Source organism: Piliocolobus tephrosceles, chromosome 13, assembly GCF_002776525.5.
Source record: "Piliocolobus tephrosceles isolate RC106 chromosome 13, ASM277652v3, whole genome shotgun sequence".
NCBI classification, from domain to species: domain Eukaryota; kingdom Metazoa; phylum Chordata; class Mammalia; order Primates; family Cercopithecidae; genus Piliocolobus; species Piliocolobus tephrosceles.
Window position 1 is genome coordinate 83663167 of NC_045446.1, and position 25059 is coordinate 83688225.

At 40.3% G+C, this 25059-nt stretch overlaps 1 protein-coding gene, 1 non-coding gene and 1 pseudogene across 3 annotated transcripts in view; all 3 read left to right on the forward strand.

Annotated features, from left to right (window-relative positions):
* Window positions 1-20163, forward strand: part of MED17 (mediator complex subunit 17) — a 29776-nt gene extending 9613 nt beyond the window's left edge. The window contains exons 6-13 of one of the 2 annotated variants that reach the window (XR_002731060.1): window positions 1096-1248; window positions 2618-2748; window positions 3749-3933; window positions 8307-8444; window positions 13861-13970; window positions 14444-14561; window positions 16616-16775; window positions 18691-18826. Coding sequence is in view for 1 of the 2 variants with exons in the window: in XM_023209167.2 (XP_023064935.1) it covers window positions 1096-1248; window positions 2618-2748; window positions 3749-3933; window positions 8307-8444; window positions 14444-14561; window positions 16616-16775; window positions 18691-18902 (1097 nt within the window). In the remaining variant the exon portion in view is untranslated. Of the gene's footprint in view, window positions 1-1095; window positions 1249-2617; window positions 2749-3748; window positions 3934-8306; window positions 8445-13860; window positions 13971-14443; window positions 14562-16615; window positions 16776-18690 lie in introns of both variants that reach the window. The other variant, XM_023209167.2, reaches the window with a different exon arrangement.
* On the forward strand, window positions 767-962 carry LOC111541017 (annotated as a pseudogene).
* Window positions 3417-3517, forward strand: LOC111541020. Its single transcript, XR_002731151.1, has one exon. It is a non-coding gene; the product is annotated as a small nucleolar RNA U13 (small nucleolar RNA).
* Window positions 20164-25059: the final 4896 nt, after the last annotated feature.

The window sequence follows — 25059 nt, forward strand, 5'->3', positions numbered from 1 at the left end:
TTTTTTTTTTTTTTTTTTTTGAGACGGAGTCTTGCTCTGTCACCCAGGCTGGAGTGCAGTGGCCGGATCTCAGCTCACTGCAAGCTCCGCCTCCCGGGTTTACGCCATTCTCCTGCCTCAGCCTCCAGAGTAGCTGGGACTACAGGTGCCCGCCACCTCGCCCGGCTAGTTTTTTTTTTTTTTTGTATTTTTAGTAGAGACGGGGTTTCACCATGTTAGCCAGGATGGTCTCGATCTCCTGACCTCGTGATCCGCCCGTCTCGGCCTCCCAAAGTGCTGGGATTACAGGCTTGAGCCACCGCGCCTGGCCGGAAAAATAGATATTTTGAAGTAACAACATTTCAAAATATACTTCTAAAATTTGTCAGTAAACCATTAGTGATTTTAGCTGTGCAGTTTTTTGTTTTTTTTTTTTTTTGACCGAGTTTCTCTCTTGTTGCCCAGGCTAGAGAGCAGTGGCATGATCTCAGCTCATTGCAACCTCCACCTCCCAGGTTCATGATTCTCCTGTCTCAGCCTCCCGAGTAGCTGGGATTACAGGCATGCGCCACATGCCTGGCTAATTTTGTATTTTTAGTAGAGATGGGGTTTCTCCATGTTGGTCGGGCTGGTCTTGAACACTCAGCCTCAGGTGATCCACCCACCTCAGCCTCCCAAAGTGCTAGGATTACGGGTGTGAGCCTCCAGCAACTTTTTTTTAAGATTGGACTTTTTTACTGGCTTTCTCTGTTAAAGAAGTGAGATTTTTATAATTTGGAAAGAATATAGCTTTGCACAGTGGTAGTATCATATCCAATGAGGTTTATCTGTGGTATGATTATTGCTAATTGATACTTTACTCTTCAGAAATTGAAACTTCCTCTTCAGGAATGAAAGCTTGGGGTGGCAGGGAACGTCTCAATACCCTGCCGGGATGATTTGTAACAGTTGGCATTAGCAATTTTTGACAGTCTCTATAGAGACTGAACAGAAAAAAAAAGTATACTGTAATGTAGTGTTTTTCTAAACTTTTGTCATGTATATTCAGATCACCATTTAAACTAGTTAATGCATAATATGGTTAGATAATTGATACATATATTTCTTGTCTTTCAGGTTCCCCGCATTGGCAGACAAAATTAGAAGCGGCACAAAATGTTCTCTTATGTAAAGAAATTTTTGCACAGCTCTCTCGGGAAGCTGTTCAAATTAAATCACAAATCCCTCACATTGTGGTGAAAAACCAGATTATCTCTCAGCCCTTTCCGAGTAAGAGCAGCCCTTTTTCGACTTTATGAACAGGACTTTGTGTTTTGGGGAATAAGACAGAGAAGGTAGCTCTTAGGGTGTGTTGGGAGAATAAGGAGAGCAAAGAAATAGTGTGCTATCCATAGTGACAGCCAGTAAAGCATGTAACACAAACTACACTGTGGAATCTGTTCTGTTCTAAATAGTGTGACCCTTGGATTTTTAAGCTACATGTTTAAAATTTGCACTTATGTAGTCATTATCGTGGTCAAGAGAAAAGAAAATTTGCGCTAGCATAGCTACAGTTATTTAGCAACAGTTGCTTTGAAGGGAGATTTTTCAGGGATCCTTCCTTATTGTCTAAATGAGAGGCCAATTTAAAAATGTTTACTCTTACGCCTGTCATCGCAGCACTATGTGAGGCCTGTCATCCCAGCACTATGTGAGGCCACGGCGGGCATATCACCTGAGGTCAGGAGTTCGAAACCAGCCTGGCCAACATGGTGAAATCCCATCTCTACTAAAACAAAAAAAAATTTTAAAAAAAGAAAGAGTTTACTTATAATAGTCTCAAATTTGTAGAAACTGAATTTTCATTGTATTATTCAAAAGCAGGTAGACTTGCCCTGGGGATCAGTTTGTATTTAGCTTTGCACTTGTTTTTTACATAAATTCTAAGGACTGTCATCTTAGAAGGAAGTAGGTTTTAGCAGTGAGAAATTCCGTCCTACTTCTCATGGGAGCAGGGAAGACTGTCTTTTACGCAGTAAGACTGACTACCAACTTTTATTTTAAAGGAAAAAAAGAATTAATATATAGCTTTTTCACCAGTCTTTAGCCACAGTTCAAGGGCAGCAGCCATATTATATGTCAACAGAATTTGAATTGTTAAAATACGTGGTAGTTTATTATATTCATGAATAGTTTTTTTTTGTTTGTTTGTTTGTTTGTTTAGATAAAGTTTCCATTTTATTGTTCAGGCTGGAGTGCAATGGTGTGATCTTGGCTCACTGCAACCTGTCCACCTCCTGGTTCAAGCGATTCTCCTGCCTCAGCCTCCCAAGCTACTGGGAGTATAGGCACATGCCACCATGCCCAGCTAATTTTTTTGTATTTTTAGTAGACGGGATTTCACTATGTTGGCCATGATGGTCTTGATCCGCTGACCTTGTGACCCGCCCGCCTTGGCCTCCCAACGTGCTGGGATTACAGGCGTGAGCCACTGCACCCGGCCGAATAGTAATCTTCATATACAGATATTAATCATTAGGTCTGATCTTCAAGTTTAGAATATACCTTTTGAAAATGAACTATGATTATACTTTTTGAAGACAGTTTGTACCTTTCTATATTTCAGGTTATTTACATCTGTCCTCCTTTTTATAAATAGGCTTGCAGTTATCTATTTCTCTGTGCCATTCCTCAAATGATAAGAAATCCCAAAAATCTGCTACTGAGAAGCAATGTCCAGAGGACCACCTTTATGTCCTAGAGCATAATTTGCATCTCCTGATTAGAGAGGTAAGGAAATAAATGTTTTTCTTTGCACTGTGATGAGCATGTCCAGGGCAGTGAGTATGCACAAAGCGTCCCGCTCCTCTGCTGAGTCTTGATTATTCACATAGCAACAATATTCATTGTCTGATATGAAAGATCCTTGCTGTTTCCTAGGGGAATAGAGATAATCAGAATACTGTCCCTGTCCCCAAGCGTACCTTCTAGTGGTAGAGATATACAGGTTTTAAAGTAGAGGTGTAAGAAACATGGTGCTAAAGTGCAGAGGGAAGGGTGATTCTGACTGGGGGAGGTAAGGGAAAATGTCTTGCCAGAGTCTGTGAACAGACTAGTTTTATTTTAGGACATGTTCTACTTGTAGATCATCTGCAACTGTTTCCAGAGAGCTGGTTCACAGGCCAGGGTAATTTCAAAAGAATATCCTGTGAAATTTCATAGAAGTATATATTACAACCTCCCCTGCCCGACCCCAAAACCTGGTTCAGTTGATTGTGATGATACAAGAGTTGTTTTTAAAAAGCTCCTCAGGAGGTTCAGATAGGCAGCCGGGTTTGAGAACCTCTCATCTAGGGTATAGTGAAAGAACTAGTTACTGCTTGTATATGTTCTATTTATGAAACTCAATGAAGAGGATTGTTTTACATTTTAAAACCTTTAAAATAAAAAAGCTTGAGATCCTTTTGTGATTCAAAAGCATGATTGGGCTTTCATGCTCATGCGTGAGTTGTGACTCCCTCAAACCTTATTAGGATGTCGGCGCCTTACGCATCTGACATAAGAAAAGGAAAAAAGTTACAGCTTGAGAGGGACCCTTGTCTTTACAGACTTGCATTAAGTGTGACCTAGTAGATGCTAGCATTTTTCTCCAAGGTTGGATTGTTTTCATATGTGGTTCAAATCCATTCCTTTCAGTGTTTCTAAGATGTCAGCCATGTTTTGATAAAATACTGTGTAGTAGCATTTACTTATGTGGATATTGGTTATTTAAAATGACTGTTTTTGTTAGTTTCATAAACAGACCTTGAGTTCCATCATGATGCCTCATCCAGCAAGTGCACCTTTTGGCCACAAGAGAATGAGACTTTCAGGTCCTCAAGCTTTTGATAAAAATGAAATTAATTCATTACAGTCCAGTGAAGGGCTTCTGGAAAAAATAATTAAACAGGCAAAGCATATTTTTCTAAGAAGTAGGTAAGGTTGAACAAAGTTACTGTTTTCTATTTTTTCTTTGAAATTGCAGTTTGTTTTCTTCTATTATTTCATACACTTTTTTGGGATGCTTTAATTTTTTTATTTTAGGCGGAGGAAGTGGTAAGAGTTTATTTATGGTCATAGACTGGGTCCTGTCAAGTCTGGGGAAGACTTAGATACATGTCTGATCTAACGGTATTCTTTCTAACACTCACTTTTTTGCAAAGACAATTGACTAGGAATGTGCCTTACAACACCATACTTTCTTCAGTAACCCAGCGATAAGATACTTATTTCTGAACTGATTTAAGTGTTTTTCTTGAGGGTTTCTGTATGTTTTGTTTCTTGCACATTTTAGAGTTTGGAGAGCACTTTCCTTTATGTTAACTTAGTCTTTGTTCTTTGGGGCAGGAAGTATTAACCCTGTTTTTACTGATAAGATTGAAGCTTAAAGAAGTTACGCACCTTTCTCAAAGTTACACAGCTAAAAAGTTGCAGAACCAGGATTTATGCCCAGGTCTATGTAATGCCAAAGCTCTTTTTTTTCCTTTATATACACTGCTTGCAAAATAACATGGCATGATTACATATAAATCTATCTTTTTCAGTGCTAAAGGGTGCTTTTCTATTTTATTATTGGTACTTAGTGAAAAGGCCTGTTTTTACTTCATTTGTAATTATGCCTTGGTAGTACTTCAGAATTTCAGGCATGGTCATTGTCATTAAATACATGATATTTTATTTTTGATTTCCAGTCTTTTTCTTGTTAATACAGTTTTTTTTAGTACATTAGTTTGTAGTCTTAAAGTGGAAATTTAGGTCCTTCAACTTTTAGTAAAAGGAATTAGGGAGACATGTTAGAGGAGACAACATGATGCAGTGAAAGGAGTAGGGGACTAGGGATGAAAGGTGTGTAAACCAAGGCTCAATCGTTTGCTAAATAACTTCGAGCAAGGGATTTAGTGTCTATGGTCCCCCACTTAATCCCCTGTCAATAGTAGGTATAGGAGTGGGGTCTTAGGGTCATATTAAGTGATGTATGTAGAAGTTTCTTGTAAGTAATAAAGTATTATATGGTAGGTTACTGTTTCTTACCATTAATACAGTTCAACTTAAAAAGCTGATAATTTGAGTAGTCTTCCAAATTTCTGATTGACCATAAATTTCTGATTGACCATAAATTCCCCAAAATAAATGATCAGCATAAAAATAGCTATTTTTAGAACCATTATAAATTTCAGAGTAGTAAGTGTAGCCTTGGAAGCAGCAAAGCTTTAAAAATGTTACTTCTTTCTGGTGTGCAAAAAGCTTAGTGAAGAAAAAAAGACCCTGGCTGGGCATGGTGGCTCACCCCTGTAGTCCCTACACTTTAGGAGGCCAAGATGGGAAATTTGCTTGAGCCCAGGAGCCCAGGAGTTTGAGACCAGCCTGGGCAGTGTAGTGAGACTTTGTCTCTACAAGAAATTTTTTTGTTTGTTTGTTTGTTTGTTTTGAGACGAAGTCTCACTGTGTCACCCAGGCTGGAATGCAGTGGTGCAGCTCACTGCAAACTCTGCCTCCTGGGTTCAAGCGATCATCCCGCCTCAACCTCCCGAGTATTTGGGATTACAAGCATGCACCATCATGCCTGGCTAATTTTTGTGTTTTTAGTAGAGATGGGGTTTCACCATGTTGGCCAGGCTGGTCCCGAACTCCTGACCTCAAGTGATCTACCCACCTCGGCTTCCCAACATGCTGGGATTACAGGCGTGAGCCACCGTGGCTGGCCAGGAAGTCTTTTAAAAAATAGCTGGGCTTGGTGTGGTGGCTCATGCCTGTAAACTCAGCATTCAGGGAGGCCAGGCAGATCCCTTGATTCCAGGAGTTTGAGACCAGCCTGGGCAACATGGCCCATCTCTACAAAAAATAAAAAAAAATTAGCCAGCTGTGGTGGTATGCACTTGTAGTCCCAGCTACTTGGGAGGCTGAGGCCGGAGGATCACTTGAGCCTAGGATGTTGAGGCTGCAGTGAGTGTGATCACACCAGTACGCTCCAGTTATGGTGACAGAGCGAAGCCGGATCTTAAAAAAGAAAAAAAGACTGATGTGTATGATACCATGCACTGTGAGATCTCTTGACATGCTAATATATTTTTATGTATATATGTCAGAGTGTATGTGTGTCTTTAAAAACGAAATCAGAGGTTATAAAATGTTATATCCTTCTGAGTTCATACCTCAGGGGTGACACCAAAACAAACAAAAACTTTATACCTTGCATTCATTTAATATTGTATTATAAAGTTTTTCATCTTTTATTAAAGGTTTTTAAATGTATTTTAATAGCTGTATAATATCCTATTATATAAATACTTCCTGATTTCCCAATTTTCCATTGCTAGATACTTTTATTTCCAGTTTAATGTTTCTTGTAATGCTCACACACATACATATCTTCTATAGGAATTATGAAACACTGTCAGGGAAACACACCAAGGAAAAAGGAAAATAAATTTCAGAATGTATTGTAAGAAGCCAGTGCTGTAGCAGCAGACCAAACCCTAAGTCTGTTAATGTAAAAGCCCCTTGTGCCTACTGGCTCTTCTCATTTCTTCCTGTTTTCTTTTAAAATAAATTTTTTTTCTTTTTTTTAATTTTGAGGTGGAGCATGGCATGGTGGCTCATGCCTGTAATCCTAGCACTTTGGGAGGCCAAGGAGGGCAGATCACTTGAGGTCAGGAGTTCTACACCAGTCTGACCAACATGGCAAAACCTCGTTTCTACTAAAAATAGAAAAATTAGCCAGGCGTGGTGGCACACGCCTGTAGTCTCAGCTACACTCTGGAGGCTGAGGCAGGAGAATTGCTTGAACCTGGGAGGTGGAGGTTGCAGTGAGCTAAGATTGTACCACTGCACTCCAGCCTGGGTGATAGAGTGAGACCGTCTCTTAAAAAAAAAAAAAATTCGCAGCACTTTGGGAGGCTGAGACGGGCGGATCATGAGGTCAAGAGATCGAGACCATCCTGGCTAACACGGTGAAACCCCGTCTCTACTAAAAAAAAATACAAAAAACTAGCCAGGCGAGGTGGCGGGCGCCTGTAGTCCCAGCTACTCAGGAGGCTGAGGCGGGAGAATGGCGTAAACCCGGGAGGCGGAGCTTGCAGTGAGCTGAGATCCGGCCACTGCACTCCAGCCTGGGCGACAGAGCGAGACTCCGTCTCAAAAAAAAAAAAAAAATTGAGACAGCATCTTACTCTGGCCTAGACTGGAGTGCAGTGCAGTAGTGGGGTCAAAGCTCACTGCTGGGCTCAAGTGATATCCTGCCTCAGTCTCCTGAGTAGCAGGGACTACTCATGCACACCACTGTGCCAGCTAATTTTCTTTTTATTTATAGAGACGTTGTCGATACATTGCTTGGGTTTGTTTTGAACTCCTGGTATCAAGCGATCCTCACTGCTTGTCCCCGCAAAGTGTTTTGGTTACAGGTGTGAGCCACCTCCAGGCCTTTCTTTCTTTTTCCAGTAAAATGTTAAAAATCAGATAATTAGAAACAGAGGGTTGGTTAATTTAAATGATTTATGCTTTGGTTCTAAGTGTTGGCTGTTGATTAGTGTGTATAAGATTATTGGCTTTGGAATTAGATTCCCAGGTTTTTGGCTCTGGATTTAGACTCCCAGGTTTTGTATCCCAGTTTACATCTATGTGACCTTGGGCAAATTGCTTAACATTGCTAAAGTTTTTTCTCTTATAAGAATGGAAATAATAGTACCTACCTAATAAGGTTAAGATTAAATGATATGTTAGTAAGATTAAATGATATAATTCATGAAAGCACTTATTATAATGCTTGCTATATAATGAATACTTGATGAATCTTATTTCTCATTTGTATTGATATTTTTCTTTTTTTGGAGTATAAGGTTTTGATTGTGCAAAAAATCTCCAGCTTCTCTTGAATATGATTATAATTTCATTACAGTAATGGGTCTAGATGTGGGTGTGTCCCAAGTCATTTTTACCAGGGATCAAATACTGACATTTATGAATGATTTATATTAGGTTTATACCCTAGAATATTGAATATCCTTCTCATTCATTTCCTGATAAGCTTTTCTGAGTGGAAGAAAATGAATAAAGGGAATAAATCTATCATGAATCGTGATAATCAGGGGTGTGTGATGAGAGTGTATTGTAGTGTGAAGCTGAGAACCTACACATTCAAGCAGTATGAAAGGGTTCTTAGAAGTACCTCTGCCTTCATTTAAAGTCTGCCTTACACATAGTGGTTAGTTTTAAAAAGTAGTTTTAAAATTTTCATAAAATTGATGAATCATTTATATTCCTGTCATTTTGTATGGTGACTTAAAAAGTTTTTTAACCCTTGTGTTTAAAAGAGCTGCTGCAACCATTGACAGCTTAGCAAGCCGAATTGAGGATCCTCAGATACAAGCTCATTGGTCAAATATCAATGATGTTTATGAATCTAGTGTGAAAGTTTTAATCACATCACAAGGCTATGAGCAAATATGCAAGTAAGTGGCCAAAATAAAAGTTTTGTATTTAATATGTTAACTTGCTGTTGATGTTTGCTGAGTAATTATATTAAGCATTTGGTTTTTATTTGCTAGGGTGGCATAACTTTTCTGTAAATTATATAAACTGTAGAGTGTTTTTTTGTTTGTTTTGTTTTGTTTTTTGTATTTTTAGTAGAGACGGGGTTTCACGGTGTTAGCCAAGGATGGTCTCGATCTCCTGATCTCGTGATCCGCCCACCTTGGCCTCCCAAAGAGAGTGGTTTTTTTTTTTTTTTTGAGACGGAGTCTCGCTCTGTCACCCAGGCTGGAGTGCTGTGGCCTGATCTCAGCTCACTGCAAGCTCCGCCTCCCGGATTCACGCCATTCTCCTGCCTCAGCCTCCCGGGTAGCTGGGACTACAGGCGCCGCCACCTCGCCCGGCTAGTGTTTTTGTAGTTTTTAGTAGAGACGGGGTTTCACCGTGTTAGCCAGGATGGTCTCGATCTCCTGACCTCGTGATCCGCCCGTCTCGGCCTCCCAAAGTGCTGGGATTACAGGCTTGAGCCACCGCGCCCGGCAGGTTTTTTTTTTTTAGGTGGAGTCTCACTCTTTTACCCAGGTTGGAGTGCAGTGATGTTCATAACTGACTGCAGCCTCAAGCTCCTGGGTTCAAGGAATTCTTCTGCCTCAACGTCCTGAGTAGCTGGGACTATAGGTGTGTGTCCCCATGCCCAGCTAATTAAAAAAAAAATTTTTTTTTTTTGAGAAACAGGTCTATGTTGCCCATGCTGGTCTTGAACTCCTGGACTCCAGCAATCCTCCTGTCTTGGCCTCCCAAAGTGCTGGGATTACAGGCATGAGCCACCACTCCTGGCGACTGTTTTTTTGTTTCTTTTTTTGATGGCAATTAGTTCTTAGGAGAAAATTCATAAAGTCTGTTTTTAAGCATTGTAAGAATGAGAGGCAAGAATGTCTAAAAACTAGTCTCTATTAGGTAAATGTCACATATTTGAGCTGGGGTAAACAATGAATCCCAGCACTGAGCAGAAGGCTGCCTTACCTCTTGAGACTCCAGGTCTGCTTCAGTTCTTGCCTAATGGCTATGGCAGGTCTAGTATATTTGAAGTTAATAGGGCCATTTGTATTCTAGCCTGTACTCCATGTTATGCCTAGAACAGCCTAAGTTTTATAGCTCTCATGACCTGGTGTTGATCCTGGGTCTAATCCAGTTCATGATTATGCCCTAAAAACTGGGTTGATAACTGTGTGTCTGTGAAGGAGGTAAGATGGTTTTTGTCCCCAGCCTTCATAGGAATGCAGTCTACTTGATTTACATTCACAAATCACGACTTAATACAATTGGCCAGTAGCCATTAAAGGACTTTTTTGGCTACCTTTTGAGCCTCTTTGAAATGTAACACCTGACATTAGTCAGGGTTTGTGACTACGTTTTATTTTTAAAGTGTTAGTTACTTTAATTCCTTTTTGTCTCGGTTTGTGTTTTTGAGATGGCGTCTCACAATGCTGTTGTCCAGGCTGATCTCAAACTCCTGAGCTCAAGCAGTCCTCCTGCCTCTGCCTCCTGTGTAGCTGGGACTACGGGTGTGCACTACCATACCCTTCTTAGTTGTTTTATTTCAGACAAACGTAACTAGCCACAGTAACACAAAACATGCTGTGAAACGCAGAATCATGACCCTTGGGAGCAGGGACAGAAAATACTTTTATAATGCTATTTTTTTTCTTTCTTTTTGATTTTTTCCTATGTACAGTCATTCCCAATATAATGCTATTTTTAATGCAGAGGTTTTAATTCACTTAAAAAATGAAAAAATAGGAGATAAGTGTAAGAGCAGATGTAGAGTGGGAAAGAATACACAATGGGAAGGAAACTAGTCCTGAAACTTCCAGAGAAAGATGGTGGAATAAAGTGGAGTCATAGAGTTTTTTTCCCCTTTGTCTAAAGAGATAATAAAATAATTGGGGTGATTTCAGGGTGGGGTGGGAAAAAGTAGGTGTTGAACATAGATGAAACAAGTTTGGATTGCATTTTTAACTGTTAAGACTGGATGATGGAATTATAGGCTTTCATTATATTATACTTCTGTTGGTGTTTATTATTTATTTGCCGATAAGCCTTTTGCCCTCCTACTGTTTGTGTTTAAAATTTTCCGTAGTAAAAAGTTAAGAGAGACTGAGTGCAATGGGAAGGAAAAGAAAAAGTTACCATCATTAAATTGTTTATACTTAGAACTAAGACTAAAACTGTGGGATAATGGTTACAAGTCCCATTGTAAATGTGCTAAACTTCCATGAAGAAAAGTTAGTGATGATGTAGCCTTGACAGAATCAGGAGTGGAGGAGAAGTAGAAGGCAGTAGTAGAATGCCCTTTTCCTCATCTTCTATAGCTGGTGTATTAGGATTCTCTAGAGGGACAGAACTAATTGAAAAAAAATATATATATATATATATATATACACACACACACACACACACACACGCACACACATATATATATATGTAGGAGTTTATTAAGTATTAACTCACACAATCATAAGGTCCCATAATAGGCCATCTGCCAGCTGAGGAGCAAGGAGAGCCAGTCAAAGTTCCAAAACTAAAGAACTTGGAGTTGATGTTCAAGGGCAGGAAGCATCCAGCACGGGAGAAAGATGTAGGCTGGGAGGCTAGGCCAGTCTCTCTTTTCACATTTTTCTGCCTATTTATATTCTAGCCATGCTGGCAGCTGATTAGATGGTGCCCACCCAGATTAAGGGTGGGTCTGCCTTTCCCAACCCACTGACTCAAATATTAATCTCCTTCGGCAGCACATCCTCACAGACATACCTAGGACCAATACTTTGTATCCTTCAGTCCAATCAAGTTGACAGTATTAAGCATCACAGCTGGGCTCAACTTAGGCTGTTGAAAGTTGAAAATAATTCTCAGAATTCCTTTGGATCAGTCATTTAAAACAGTTTCTTACACATTTTTCTAGGAAAGTCTATGTATTTACAAGCATATATATCCTACCTGTTCCTGTACCCTACCTCTCTTTAAAAAAATTTTTTTTTACATATACATGTAGAAGACATGCAACCCTACCTCTCTTACACAGTTTTGTATGCTTTCTGAAAACATACTACACATAACAAAATTCACCATTTTACAGTGGACACATTTCAGTGGTCTTTAGTGTATTCCCTGTGTTGTATAACCATCATCATCTAATTATTGAACATTTCCATCACCCCAAAAAGAAACTCTATACGTATTAGCAGTCATTTGCAATTTACGTGCTTGTTAAACTCAGTAGTATTTTTTTGAAATAGTTCAACTTATGCAGGTAGGTTTAATGATCAGAATACAATGGAATCAATTAGGAAAAACTGTATACAGGAAATGCTTTACAGAGTAGTAAATGTGGACTATTTTATGTGGACTATTTTAACAAGGTTTAAAATATATGGATTATTCTGCATTATTCTGAGTTAAAATTATTCATATTGCCATAAGGTCCAGAAATACAGAGAGGTACACATAATAAATCATTTATTGCTCTGTAGTAGTATATGAGTGAGTAAACATTTTGTTAGCACATAGGTTTACCTCATTTTTTTCTTACAGCCTTTTTGTATTCCATTATATGTCCCAAACTTTAATCAGTCTTCTGTTACTGAACATTTTTGTTGAGTATCAGCAAAATAATTTGTACATATACAGGTATATCCATTTATAGGGTAAAGTCCTACAAGTATAATTGCTGGGTTAAAACGGAAGGACATTTGGCTGGGCACGGTGGCTGACGCCTCTATCCCCCGCATTTTAGGAGGTTGAGGCGGACGGATCACTTGAGGCCAGGAGTTCGAGCCCAGCCTGGCCAACATGATGAAACCCTGTCCCTACTAAAAACAGAAAAATCAGCTGGGTACGGTGGTACATGCCTGTAGTTCAGCTGCTTGGGAGGCTGAAGTGGGAGAATCATTTGAACCCAGGAGACAGAGGTTGCAGTGAGCTGAGATTGCGCCACTGCGCTCCTGCCTGGGTGATAGAGTGAGATCCTGTCTCAAAGAAAAGATAAGGACATTTAAATTTTTAATTAGTACTACCAAATTGTTCTTCAATTGGTTGCCACAAGTATGCATTCACCAACAGTGAGTGATAAGAATCCCTGTTCCTTCACACCTTGTTTTAAGAAAAGAATTCTAAAATGTTTGTTAGATGTATGTATCTTTAAGCCTTTTGAGTTTTGTTTTTCTTTGAGAAAACAGTGTAAACTTTAGTTCATCAAAATTACAACTTAAACCAGGCATGGTTGCGCACACCTGAAGTCCCAGCCTCTCAGGAGGCTGAGGCGGGAGGGGATTACTCAACATCAGGATTTCAAGGATGCAGTGCGCTATCATGGTACCATGGATAAAACCACTGCACTCCAGCCTGGGCTGAACATAGCAAGACCTTGTCTTGTTTTTTTTTTTTGAGACGGAGTTTTGCTCTGTCATCGGATTGGAGTGTAGTGGTGTGATCTTGGCTCACTGCAACCTCTGTCTCCTGGTTTCAAGCAATTCTTCTGCCTCAGCCTCCTGAATAGCTGGGACTATAGGTGTATGCCACCAAGCCCACCTAAATTTTGTATTTTTAGTGGAGATGGGGTTTCACCATGTTGGCCAGGATGGTCTCGATCTCTTGACCTTGTGATCGCCTGCCTCGGCCTCCTGGAATGCTGGGATTACAGGCATGAGCCACTGCACCCGGCCTCTTATTTTTTTTTTTTTTTAATTTCAACTTTATATAGACAATCACCAAAATGCTTTGTTGTGAAATACTTACTTTAAAATAAAGTTAGAAACAAGCGCTATTATCAAATGTGAGAGGATATAAAGCTGTTTTTTCCTGCATTTTGTTCATCTATGTTATTAGAGGATTTCAGGTTTCTTGGATGTATTACACACTGAAATTTTAGAAGTTCCTTTGGAAGAGTGCAGTGATCTGCTTGTTATTTACTGGCTGTTGTATGAGTTTCTTTATTTGGCCTAAGCCAAATTAATGGAGTATATATATTCTGACTTGTTTGCCAGTTTTTTCAGTAGGAGAAGGTAAAGAGTTAACAAAACTGTTTCTCTTTCTGTATGAGAATTTGCTCTTTGTTAACGCTGGCTCTAATCCCTTGGAAGCCTGTTAAGGAAAGATGTCATCTGTATTACTAGGCAACACTGCTTATAGTAAAAATGATCTCAAATTGGCAAAATGCGTCTGAACCGGGAGAAATTTTAAATAACTGATGGGAATGCCTTTGGACTTCCCTGGATGGTGGTGACTTTTAAAACTGGGCTTAGCTTGTGGAAACCATGCCTATGGGGTTGTTACAAGAGCTTATGGCTCCTGTTAGAGCAGGTCCCACGTATACCCAATGTGGATCTCTTCTCCTTGCAGCAAAGGTGTTCTGCTGCTATATAGACAGTTGCATGGCCTGCTGGCAAGCTGTGGTCCCTTCACATCCTTCTGGGTAGACTGGTACTCTGTGTGGTCTATGGTATTCTGGGGTGAGTCTGTTTAGTTGAACCTAAGAAGACCCCTGCATCTCCTCTATGGATGTTGGTGTGGGTTATTAAAATGTTTTCTTTTTGGCGGGGTACGGGGGCTCAGGCCTGTAATCCCAGCACTTTGGGAGGCCAAGGCAGGTAGATCACTTCAGGTCAGGAGTTCGAGACCAGCCTGGCCAATATGGTGAAATACCGTCTCTACTAAAAATAACAAAAATTAGCTGGGCATGGTGGCGGGTGCCTGTCATCCCAGCTACTTGGGAGGCTGAGGCAGGAGAATCTCTTGAACTCAGGAGAGGGAGGTTGCAGTGAGCTGAGATCGTGCCACTGCACTCCAGCCTGGGCAACAGACTAAGACTCTGTCTAAAAAAATAATAATAATAATTTTTAATTTGATGTTGAGGTTTATTATTTATGATATTGTATAAGATAATTTTGAACATCTCTGATTTTTAGTATGTGTGTCTATAAAGGTCCATTCAACTGCAATTGAATATTGGAGTTGAGCAGATTCGAGTTGTACATAGAGATGGAAGAGTAATCACATTGTCTTATCAGGAGCAGGAGCTACAGGATTTTCTTCTGTCTCAGGTAACAGTTGCAGGTTGTGTTTTAAGCCCTCCTTTGCATAGCTACTTAAAGAACAAATTGGTTAAAAAGTAGTTAAAAATGTAATAAATTATGTAAGAAGAAAATTTTTTTCCAGTAGAAATTAAATTCTGTTTAATTTCTAATGCACATTTTACAACCTGTTGGTTAATTGAAAGTAGTGATAAGCTTTCCTAGGTTTTCACATAGTTTATCTTAAGATGAAGGACCAGTTCTGAGACTAGCAAGTTTTTTTCCCCTCATGTCATATTTGTGAAGGTTTACAAAATCTATAAGGTTTACAACATCTCCAGAGTTGTTGTAGAAACTGAAGAAAACTAGAGAAAGGGAGATCATATAAAAAAATTATAATGACCATTATCCGTAATAAATAAAGTAGTTTAACCTCAAGTCCAAGGGGCAGTATAGAAAGTGATGGGTTTGAGGCTGGGTATGGTGGTTTGTGCCTATAATCCCAGCACTTTAGGAAGTTGAAGTGAGAGGATCACTTCAGGTCAGGAGTTCAATACCAGCCTGGGCAACATAGAAAGACCCCTGTCTCCACAAAAATAGAAAATTGGGTGGGTGTGTTGGTATGTAACTATAGTCATAGCTGTTAGGGAGGCCGAGGCAGGAGGGTTGCTTGAGCCCGGGTGTTCGAGGTTACAGTGAGCTATGATTGGTCTCACTGTATTTCAGCCCAGAGTGACAGAGCAAGATACCATCTCTTTAAAGAAAAAAAGTGATGTGTTCTAGCCCCAGCATTACGACAAACTTGCTTTGTGACATCAGACAAATTTCTAGCCCTTTCTTTTCATATCTAAAGGTATTTTTCCTAATTTCTTTGTGGAGTTTTTAATGACCCAGTGAAATATTGAATTAAAAGATAAAGGGTAGGTTTTTGAAATGTTAATGCAAGATACTATTTTTTTTTTTCACATTAAAAAAAAACAGTTTCCACCTCAGAAGCAATGGTCTTATATACTGATTTGCTTCTTTGGTGCCAAGTAAATAAAATTCATTTGTTAGGTATGGCAGCTCTTGGCTAATTACTTCCAAATTGGTTTGGTCACCTTAAACACACACACAAAAATATATTAGAACACTATTGAGCAGGTCCCAGAATCAACAGGAGGTCTAGAGAACAAGGCTTACAAATGGATAGGGATCAACACTAGATATGAGAACCATGGCCAGGGGAATGACACTAATGCTGTCCCAGCACTGCTGCCTTCAGCACTGGTGACAGAATACATTCTAAATTGCCCCCATTGTATCAGTCAGAGTCTTAACAAGAAATAGGTGGCAGACTCAGGAGGATAATTTTAGGAGGGCCTAGTTACTAAAAATCTATTTACAAAGGTATGGGTGTAAGAGAGCCACCAGGGATAGTGTGGTAACCTGTTGCTAGTCGTAGTAACCAGGTAACCAGGCCCCAGGGGTTTAGTGGTCACCAAAGTTAAGAGGAAGGATGGATTACAGGAACCCTAAGGGGGAGAGTCATGTAGAACAGTCCATCTTGAGAAGCCTAGCAGCCAGTCAAGAGATACAACCAGCCTAGACAACCTCGCAGGGAGGATGCCAGGAGAATAAATACCCTGACCTCACTCTTCCTTGCCGTCCTTTTGGCTCCCTTTGGATGGCTCCCATTACCTGAACGCAGCCCAAAGCCAGAGGACGTAAGAAGGTATTAATGTAACCACGTGTGTCAGCCTCCCAGGGCAGAAAATCAGGTAGACAGTGGATTTGAAGGGGCAAATGTTGCACCGTATTCAGTGATCTAGACGGGAGCCTTCAGTTGGCCAAATTTATGTCGTATGTCTGTGCTTAAGCTGCCAGTGGGCAGGAGAAGCAAGTATCAGGCAACTTTTGCTTTTGCAGTAGAAGGTGGAGATTTATTCCCTCCCCTTATATTACACACAGGAGGATTCCTCAGACCTAAGATAGGCTGTACTAGTCAGTCAGCACCCCAACAAAAGTTTACTTTATGGTCATGATGTTAAGTCACTGCAAATATCTCTGCTGGTTGTCAGTCAAGTGTCCTTTTTCGTTCACAGATGTCACAGCACCAGGTACATGCGGTTCAGCAACTCGCCAAGGTTATGGGCTGGCAAGTACTGAGCTTCAGTAATCATGTGGGACTTGGGCCCATAGAGAGCATTGGTAATGCATCTGCCATCACAGTGGCCTCCCCAAGTGGGGACTATGCTATTTCAGGTACTTTCTGCTGCTTTGAATGAGAAGGGACCACTGGGAGTTTGGCTTTAACATTTAGTTTTAATAAATGTTGGTGAGAGTAATTTATCTCTGCAATAAATTAGTTAATGTATTTACACTGAATATTTATTTGATCATAGCTATTATTCAGAGCAAGAGATTATTTCTCTTTCTAGTAATTATAACAAATGTTTAGACTGGCAGCACATTTTCCTGAGATAGTCTGAAAAGTGTCATCAGCATTGTTACTCCTGCAGTCCCAAGTTTAATGGATAAAAACTTTAAAAAAATATATTGCTGTAAACACGGGAAGAAAAATAGCTGTTCCTACAAATAGTAAAGAGATGGAAGAGAGAGGAGTATCTAATAGTATCTAATGCAAGATACTATTTTTTTCACATTAAAAAAATAGTAACAGTTTTTAAAACTTTTTAAATAAATAAAAACATTTTAAATAATGTATTTTGTTTTGTTTTATTTTTTGTTGAGATGGAGTATCAGGCTGGAGTACAGTGGCGTGATCTCAGCTCACCACAACCTCTGCCTCCCAGTTTCAAGCGATTCTCCTGCCTCAGCCTCCCGAGTAGCTGGGACTACAGGTGCCCATCATCACACCTGACTAATTTTTGTATTTTTAGTAGAGGCAGCGTTTTGCCGTGTTGGCCAGGCTGGTCTCGAACTCCTAACCTCAGATGATCCGCCCACCTCGGCCTCCCAAAGTGCTGGGATTACAGGCATGAGCCACCGCACCCGGCCAAGGAGAAGTATTTTATTAAGCACCTTCTACAAGTAGGCACTTGCATGAGTATTACATAGCTTAAATTTACATTTGAAGCACTTAAGGTTTTAGGGTGATCTTCGTTTCTAATATCTGCTCTGACTACTTGAAAAATACAGTCATGTGTTGCATAGCGACAGGGACAGGTTCTGAGAAATGTCTTGTTAGAGGATTTCATCGTATGATAATAGAGTGCACTTACACAGCCCTCGATGGTACAGCCTACTACATACACATCTAGGCTTCATGGCATAGCCTGTTGCTTCTAGGCTACAAACCTGTACAGCATGTTACTGTACTGAATACTCTAGGCACTTGTAACACAACAAAAGCAGTTGACTGAAATGTTACGCAGCTCATGACTATATTTGAAAGAGTGGGTAGTTAGAAATATTTCCCCACAGGATCACAGCTTGTGAATCTGCAAGCTTGGTCATTGCTGGATCTTGATTGCTAGGAATTTAAAAATACCCTTTTCTTCTTTCCCAAGTGATAGTTAAAACCTCATTAAAACCTGAAATTCTTAATTCAGAATAATCTTTCCTTCATTCCTTTCAGTCCTGATTTTAAGTGGTTGAGGTTTCGTTACATATTAGGCATGTATTAACAATTCATTGAATGATTACATTATCAAATGAATGTATTGAAAAAAATAGGTGAATGTCCTAGGTGTGGTGGCTCACGCCTGTAATCCCAGCAGTTTGGGAGGCTGAGGTGGGAGGATTGCTTGAGTCCAGGAGTTTGAGACCAGCCCTGGCAACATAGTGAGACCTTGTTTTTAACCGCCTCCCAAAAAAGGCTTTGTATGTTTTTCAGTGCTGCATGTGGAAATAAACAAACAAAAAGATGATTTCCTGAAATTATAGAGGACATTTGACATTCCTAGGTCAAAACTCATCTTGCTTAATCTTTGTGGTACAAATAATAACTCCTGAATATTTATACCATCCTCTTATATAGAAGTTAGGATTTTTTTTTTCTTGCATGTTGAAACTGAAAAAGCACTTTTTAACAAGAATATTTTAAGTTGGCAGACAAAGTTTTTGTATTCACAGTAGAATGAAGTTGTGGGATTTATCCTTGTTATTTCTAGTTTGGTAAACTAGAGTGTATTGATATTTTGGTTTTTCTCCACAGTTCGTAACGGACCTGAAAGTGGCAGCAAGATTATGGTTCAGTTTCCTCGTAACCAATGTAAAGACCTTCCAAAAAGTGATGTTTTACAAGATAACAAATGGAGTCATCTTCGTGGGCCATTCAAAGAAGTTCAGTGGAATAAAATGGAAGGTCGAAACTTTGTTTATAAAATGGAGCTGCTTATGTCTGCACTTAGCCCTTGTCTACTATGATTTTTTCCAGATGTTTCCTAAAGAAGTTTCCAGAAACTTTGACTTGAAATGTTTACAGATCAACTATAAGTACAAAGAAGAGATAACTTCCAAAGGAGTGCTGTTTTTAAAAACAATAATTAGGAAATGTTTATTTAGCACTTTGAAACTTTCCACTTTATAAATGACAAGTGCTTTGAAATGCAGAAGTTTATGTACAGTTGTATATACAGTATGACAAAATGTAAAATAATACGTTTTTCATGCAGTTTAAAATATTACTAACTTAAGCGTTTCTGTTTGCTTTTTAAATATTCCTTCTTTGATGTTGACATCACATAAAGTATGTGGTTTAAAAAATCTCCAAATACTTTTTCTTCCCCCAAATACTTCCTAAACTTTTTTTTTTTTAAGATGGCATCTCACTCTGTAGCCCAGTCTGGAGTGCAGTGGTGTGATCATGGCTCACCGCAGTCTTGACCTCCCGGGCTTAGGTGATCCTCCTGTCTCAGCCTTCCGAGTAGCTGGGACCACACACATGCACCACCATGCCTGGCTAATTTTTGTATTTTTTGTAGAGACAGGGTTTTTCCATGTTTCCCAGGCTGGTTTCCAACTCAGTTCAAGTGATCCACCTGCCTCTGTCTCCCAAAGTGCTAGGATTACAGGTGTGAGCCACCATGCCCAGCCTACTCTCTATAACCTCTTCCTCCAGTTGTCTGCTTTAAGCTTGCCTGGGTCTAACCTACATAGGTAATTTAAGAACATCCTCAGAAAGGACAGCTGAAGGCATAGGAGGCAGATTATCTCTTTAGAGCATCCTCAAGATTTTTTGGTCTGTTCTCCCACTTGAATGACCTCATCACTTGAGACACCTAGTGCATGGCTCATGCCCAGTCTTCCACCTGGGATTCTCCAGCTGGCTCCCAGGAGCCAGGAGCCCTGGATTGCTTTCTCCAATTAAGGCCTTTCCATTAGCTCTCTGCTTTTTCAAAGGGAAAAACTAATGCATTAGTGGATTATCTTTTCCAAGGAACAGGTTTGCACTTCTTGGAAATAGTGCCTAAAGTGTGCCCATTAATATGAGATAGATTTAGGCTTATAAACCTTTTGGTACCACTAAAAGTAATATCATATAGGTGAGGTCTCCTTATAAGTAAGGCTTTCAATTTTTAAAACAGACATCCTGCTTTAACAATTTGTAAGATGACTGTGCAGTAATACAATTCTTTTGTATTTCTCCACCGTGTTTTCATTAAAGAAAAATGGAGCTTGTGGGCCATGATAGAACAACTTTGTGCTTTTTTCCCCTTCTGATCAAGATCTTGCATCTTTCTACCCATGGAAATTAAAATAATTGGTATGAATTTGCGGTTATTTAAAAATCTTGACTGCTTCAAAAATTATTGTTGCCCACAAAATTTGCTTTGGCCAATAGGCTAATCTGTACAATTCCACTCACATGAGGAGTCTTTTATGTGAGTTTGAAGGCTCACTCTAGTAGAGTGAGTCTGAGACTTTTGCTGAATGACCAGTTTTTGTTTATGTAAACTTCTACCATTGCAGATTGATACTTTGGTAAACTAATAAAAACGAATTCCTAAAATGAAATTTTGAAACGATACAAAATAAAAGCCCCATTTATTTGATTATAACTTGATTAAATTGCATCAAATATTAAAATTTATAGACAGAGTCTCACTCTGTCACCTAGGCTGGAGTGCAGCGGCACTGTCTTGGCTCACTGCAACCTCTGCCTCCTCAGTTCAAGTGATTCTCATGCCTCAGCCTCCCAAGTAACTGGGATTACAGGTGTGTGCCACTACGCCCGTCTAATTTTTGTATTTTTGATAGAGACAGGGTTTTGCCATGTTGGCCAGGCTGGTCTTGAACTCCTGGCCTCAAGTGATCCGCCCTTGACCTCCCAAAGTGCTGGGATTACAGGCATGAGCCACTGCGCCCAGGACCTGCAAATATAAACATTTCTGAATGCTTTATTTTTTATTTCTCTGCTTGTCATGAATCAGTAACAATTTATGGACCAGGACCACACCTTGAGTAGAATGGCTGAGAATACATGTGCAGGTACTACCATCTGTTCTTTTAAACCCCATCTGAGTAGACTGGGATAACTAAAGACTTTACGGTCTTCATATCTTACTTTCCCTGTTTGGTCACATCGCTGTAGTGAATAGCCAGTACCCACCTAAAGAACTGTGGAAACTAAAGCAAATGTGTGGGGAAATGGTAGCTTAGTTGCTGTGGTAGCAATTCTTGTGCCTTATGTTTATTTACATTTTCTAGTTTAATGTTTTAACCTGAATTTCCTGGAGTTTGAAGGATGTGCTGTGGAAACTTGGGAGACAGTTTGAAGAAAACCAGTTAGCCCCTAAACAAGTATTAACAGGTTGGCAAGGAGCTGTGTTTGAATCTTGGCTCTACTTCTGGCTTGCTGTATGAACTTGGCAACGTTTCTCTGTGAATCTGTTTCCTTATATATAAATGAAGATAGAGATGCCTCCTCTACTAACCTCAGTGGTGGTTGAGAAGTTTCAATAAGGTTGGTAATAAATGTTAAATTCTAAAGTGCTACGTAAATATAAAGCATTAAGCAAGTGTGCTTCTAAGAGTCAAGCCAATTAGAAAAAATGGTTGAGACACCAGCTGTATTTATTAGGAGAAAGCATTTTAAGAATGTCATGTATTCACATTTGCGTGATGTTTTATATATGGTGAAGATACTGAGTGCTTTTCATCAGATTTCTTTGCTGGAATACCATCAAATCAGAGTGATAACTTGATTATCTCATGTTGATCTGGTATTGTAATTGGCCCTTAAATGCTGGGATTACAGGTATGAGACACCACGCCTGGCCTCCTTAGATATTGCTGATGAATAAAAACAGGGGCAACTAAATTATTTAGTAAGTCCACTTTGTTTAGTTGGAAAAAAATCCATTCAGAACATCAGGTACCCGAGGGAAAAATATTTTTACAGACGGAACTACCTGGACAAGCACGAGCCTGTAATATCAAAGGAATTTAACTTACCTGTGTGTGTGAGATGGAGCAGGAGCCCCTTCTTAAAGGCCTGTGGGCACCCTGAGCATGAAAATAAAGGAAAATCTTGAATTCCTTCGAGGGAATTTCCGGGGTAGTCCTGAGATACAAACAAACAACTTGATAAGCAAGAAGGTAATAGTAGCTTAAAACAATTGCCAAGGAAGTTAAGAGTCCAGACGTTTGGTTCCCTATAGAAACTAAAGATAACATCTTAAAATATGACCTTGAATTGTTTTCAGAATCTCAGATCCCCACCAAGTGGATTTGCTGTCATGTCGACCTCAGATAAGCAAGGACAACTTGGACTGCTGTTCTTTGTTCTGAATTTCTTCCTGAGGGGCCTGGAGGAGGTCAAGCCCGTGAGCTGGAGCTAACATTCTTTTCTGTTGACCCAAATTTTAGACAAAGCTTCTTAGCCAATTGCAAATCAGAAAATCTTTGAATCCACCTATGACCTGTTGGCCCCTGCTTCGAGATATCCCACCTTTTAGATCAAACCAATGTACAGCCTCCATGTATTGATTTATAACTTTGCCTGTAACCTCTGCCTCTCCACCTTTGTGGGTTTTTTGGGGTTTTCTTGTTTTTTGTTTTTTTTGTTGTTTTTTTTTTTTGAGGTGGAGTCTCGCTCTGCCGCCCAGGCTGGAGTGCAGTGGCCGGATCTCAGCTCACTGCAAGCTCCGCCTCCCGGGTTCACGCCATTCTCCCGCCTCAGCCTCCCGAGTAGCTGGGACTACAGGCGCCCGCCACCTCGCCCGGCTAGTTTTTTGTATTTTTTAGTAGAGACGGGGTTTCACCGTGTTAGCCAGGATGGTCTCGATCTCCTAACCTCGTGATCCGCCCATCTCGGCCTCCCAAAGTGCTGGGATTACAGGCTTGAGCCACCGCGCCCGGCGTTTTTTGTTTTTTGACACAGGGTCTTGCTCTGTTACCCAAGCTATAGTGCAATCAGCTGCTCATTGCATCCTCAACCTCCTGGGTTCAAGTAATCCTCCTGCCTCAGCCTCTCAAGTAGCTGGGACTACAGGTATGCACCAACACATCTGTCTAATTTTTAAAAATATTTTGTAGGGTCAGGGTCTCACTATGTTGGCCAGGCTGGTCTCAAACCAGCTCAAGGGATACTCTCATCTTGGCCTCCCAAAGTGCTAGGATTACAGGTGTGAACCATTGTACCTGGCCTTGCCTCCCCACCTTTAAAACCCCTACCTGTAAGCCATTGAGGAGTTGGAGTTCTTGCTCGGTGCCCTACAGTAAATACCTCACTTCTCTTGCTGCAGTCCCAACGTCAGTGCTTGGCTTTGCTGTGCCAGGTGAGCAGACCCCAGTTTGGTTTGATAATGTTACTTTATAAAACCAAATCTAACACTAAAACTTTAGATTTATTTTACATTATCAGTACCCTCTCTCCTACCAATACTCAATCTCCAAAAAGTCTTCCACCAATACTCAGTAAAACCCACCGAAATCGTGGAACATTTCTAAAAGACCAAGAGATTCACAGGAGATAGAATTGAATGCATTACTTAACAGGCAGAAGCCATCTTGGTTGAAGGAACTAGCCTGATACAATAGTAAGTTTGCCTAAGATGATTTTTGTTTATATCATTTGAAATAAAGTTTGCCGGCCGGGCGCGGTGGCTCAAGCCTGTAATCCCAGCACTTTGGGAGGCCGAGACGGGTGGATCACGAGGTCAGGAGATCGAGACCATCCTGGCTAACACGGTGAAACCCCGTCTCTACTAAAAATACAAAAACTAGCCGGGCGAGGTGGCGGGCGCCTGTAGTCCCAGCTACTCGGGAGGCTGAGGCAGGAGAATGGCGTAAACCCGGGAGGCGGAGCTTGCAGTTAGCTGAGATCCGGCCACTGCCCTCCAGGCCGGGCGACAGAGAGAGACTCCCTCTCAAAAAAAAAAAAAAAAAAAAAAGAAATAAAGTTTGCCTAAGATGATATTTGTTTATATCATTTGAAATAAAAAGTGATTTTTCAGTGAACAAACAATTACAGTGTGTTCAAAAATACCCAGCCGGGCACAGTGGCTCATACCTGTAATCCCGGCACTTTGGGAGGCTGAGGCAGGCTGATTACCTGAGGTCAGGAGTTCGAGACCAGCTTGACCAACATGGTGAAACCCTGTCTTTACTAAAATACAAAAATTAGCCGGGCACAGTGGTGCACGCCTGTAATCGTAGCTACTTGGGAGGCTGAGGTAGGAGAATTGCTTGAACCTGGGAGGCGGAGGTTGCAGCAAGCTAAGATGGCACCACTGCACTCCAGCCTGAGTGACAAGAGCAAAGCTCTGTAAAAAAAAAAAAAACAATTAATAGTGTATTCGTACTATGGACTGCATTGTGTAGGCAAGAAGAGTGAAGCTTTGGAATAGGTAGACATGAAATAATGCCCAAGACACATTAAGAAAAGACTGGTGAGTTGTAGGGTAACATATATGATAGAATCCCATTTGACTATAAAGAAAATAGGTTAAATATGTATATTTGGCATATATATACACAGATATGTTCATATATGCATAAACAAGTCTAGAAGGTTACACACTAAATTTGACTGTTGTTTCCCCTGGATTGAGGGAAGGAGAGAAATCTTTTACTTTATTTAGTTTTTGTTAATTAACTCTAGCCAAAGATACTTTTACTTTAATATATATAGACTTTAGTGACATTTTAATTTTAAAGAAGGATTTATCATCTCTGTAAGCCAAACCAAAAATACCCTCTTAATTTTTAAAGGGCAGTGGAAATGTTCTCCTCAAGAATTGGAAAAGCTGACAGCCAGGTTGGGTGGATTCAGGGGTGCAGAGAGATGCAGACGCTGGCAACTCACACCATTAATGGGAATTGAATTGGGGATAGATGTGCTAACAGTGATCACAAGGATTTGCTCTGCTTTTAGTAAGCTATGGATGTGTCTGATGTTTCCTTGGAAACTGGGCAGAAGAAACCTATGCTGGATATGTAAAAGCTGATGCCGGTGAGACAGTTTCCACTTCCCCCAGTATCCTCTCCAGTGTTGTCAAGAAGGCAGCATGTGAATCACGTCCCTGGGGATTCACCCTATCATATTTGGCTCCTTTGTCCTGGTTACATCTCCAACATT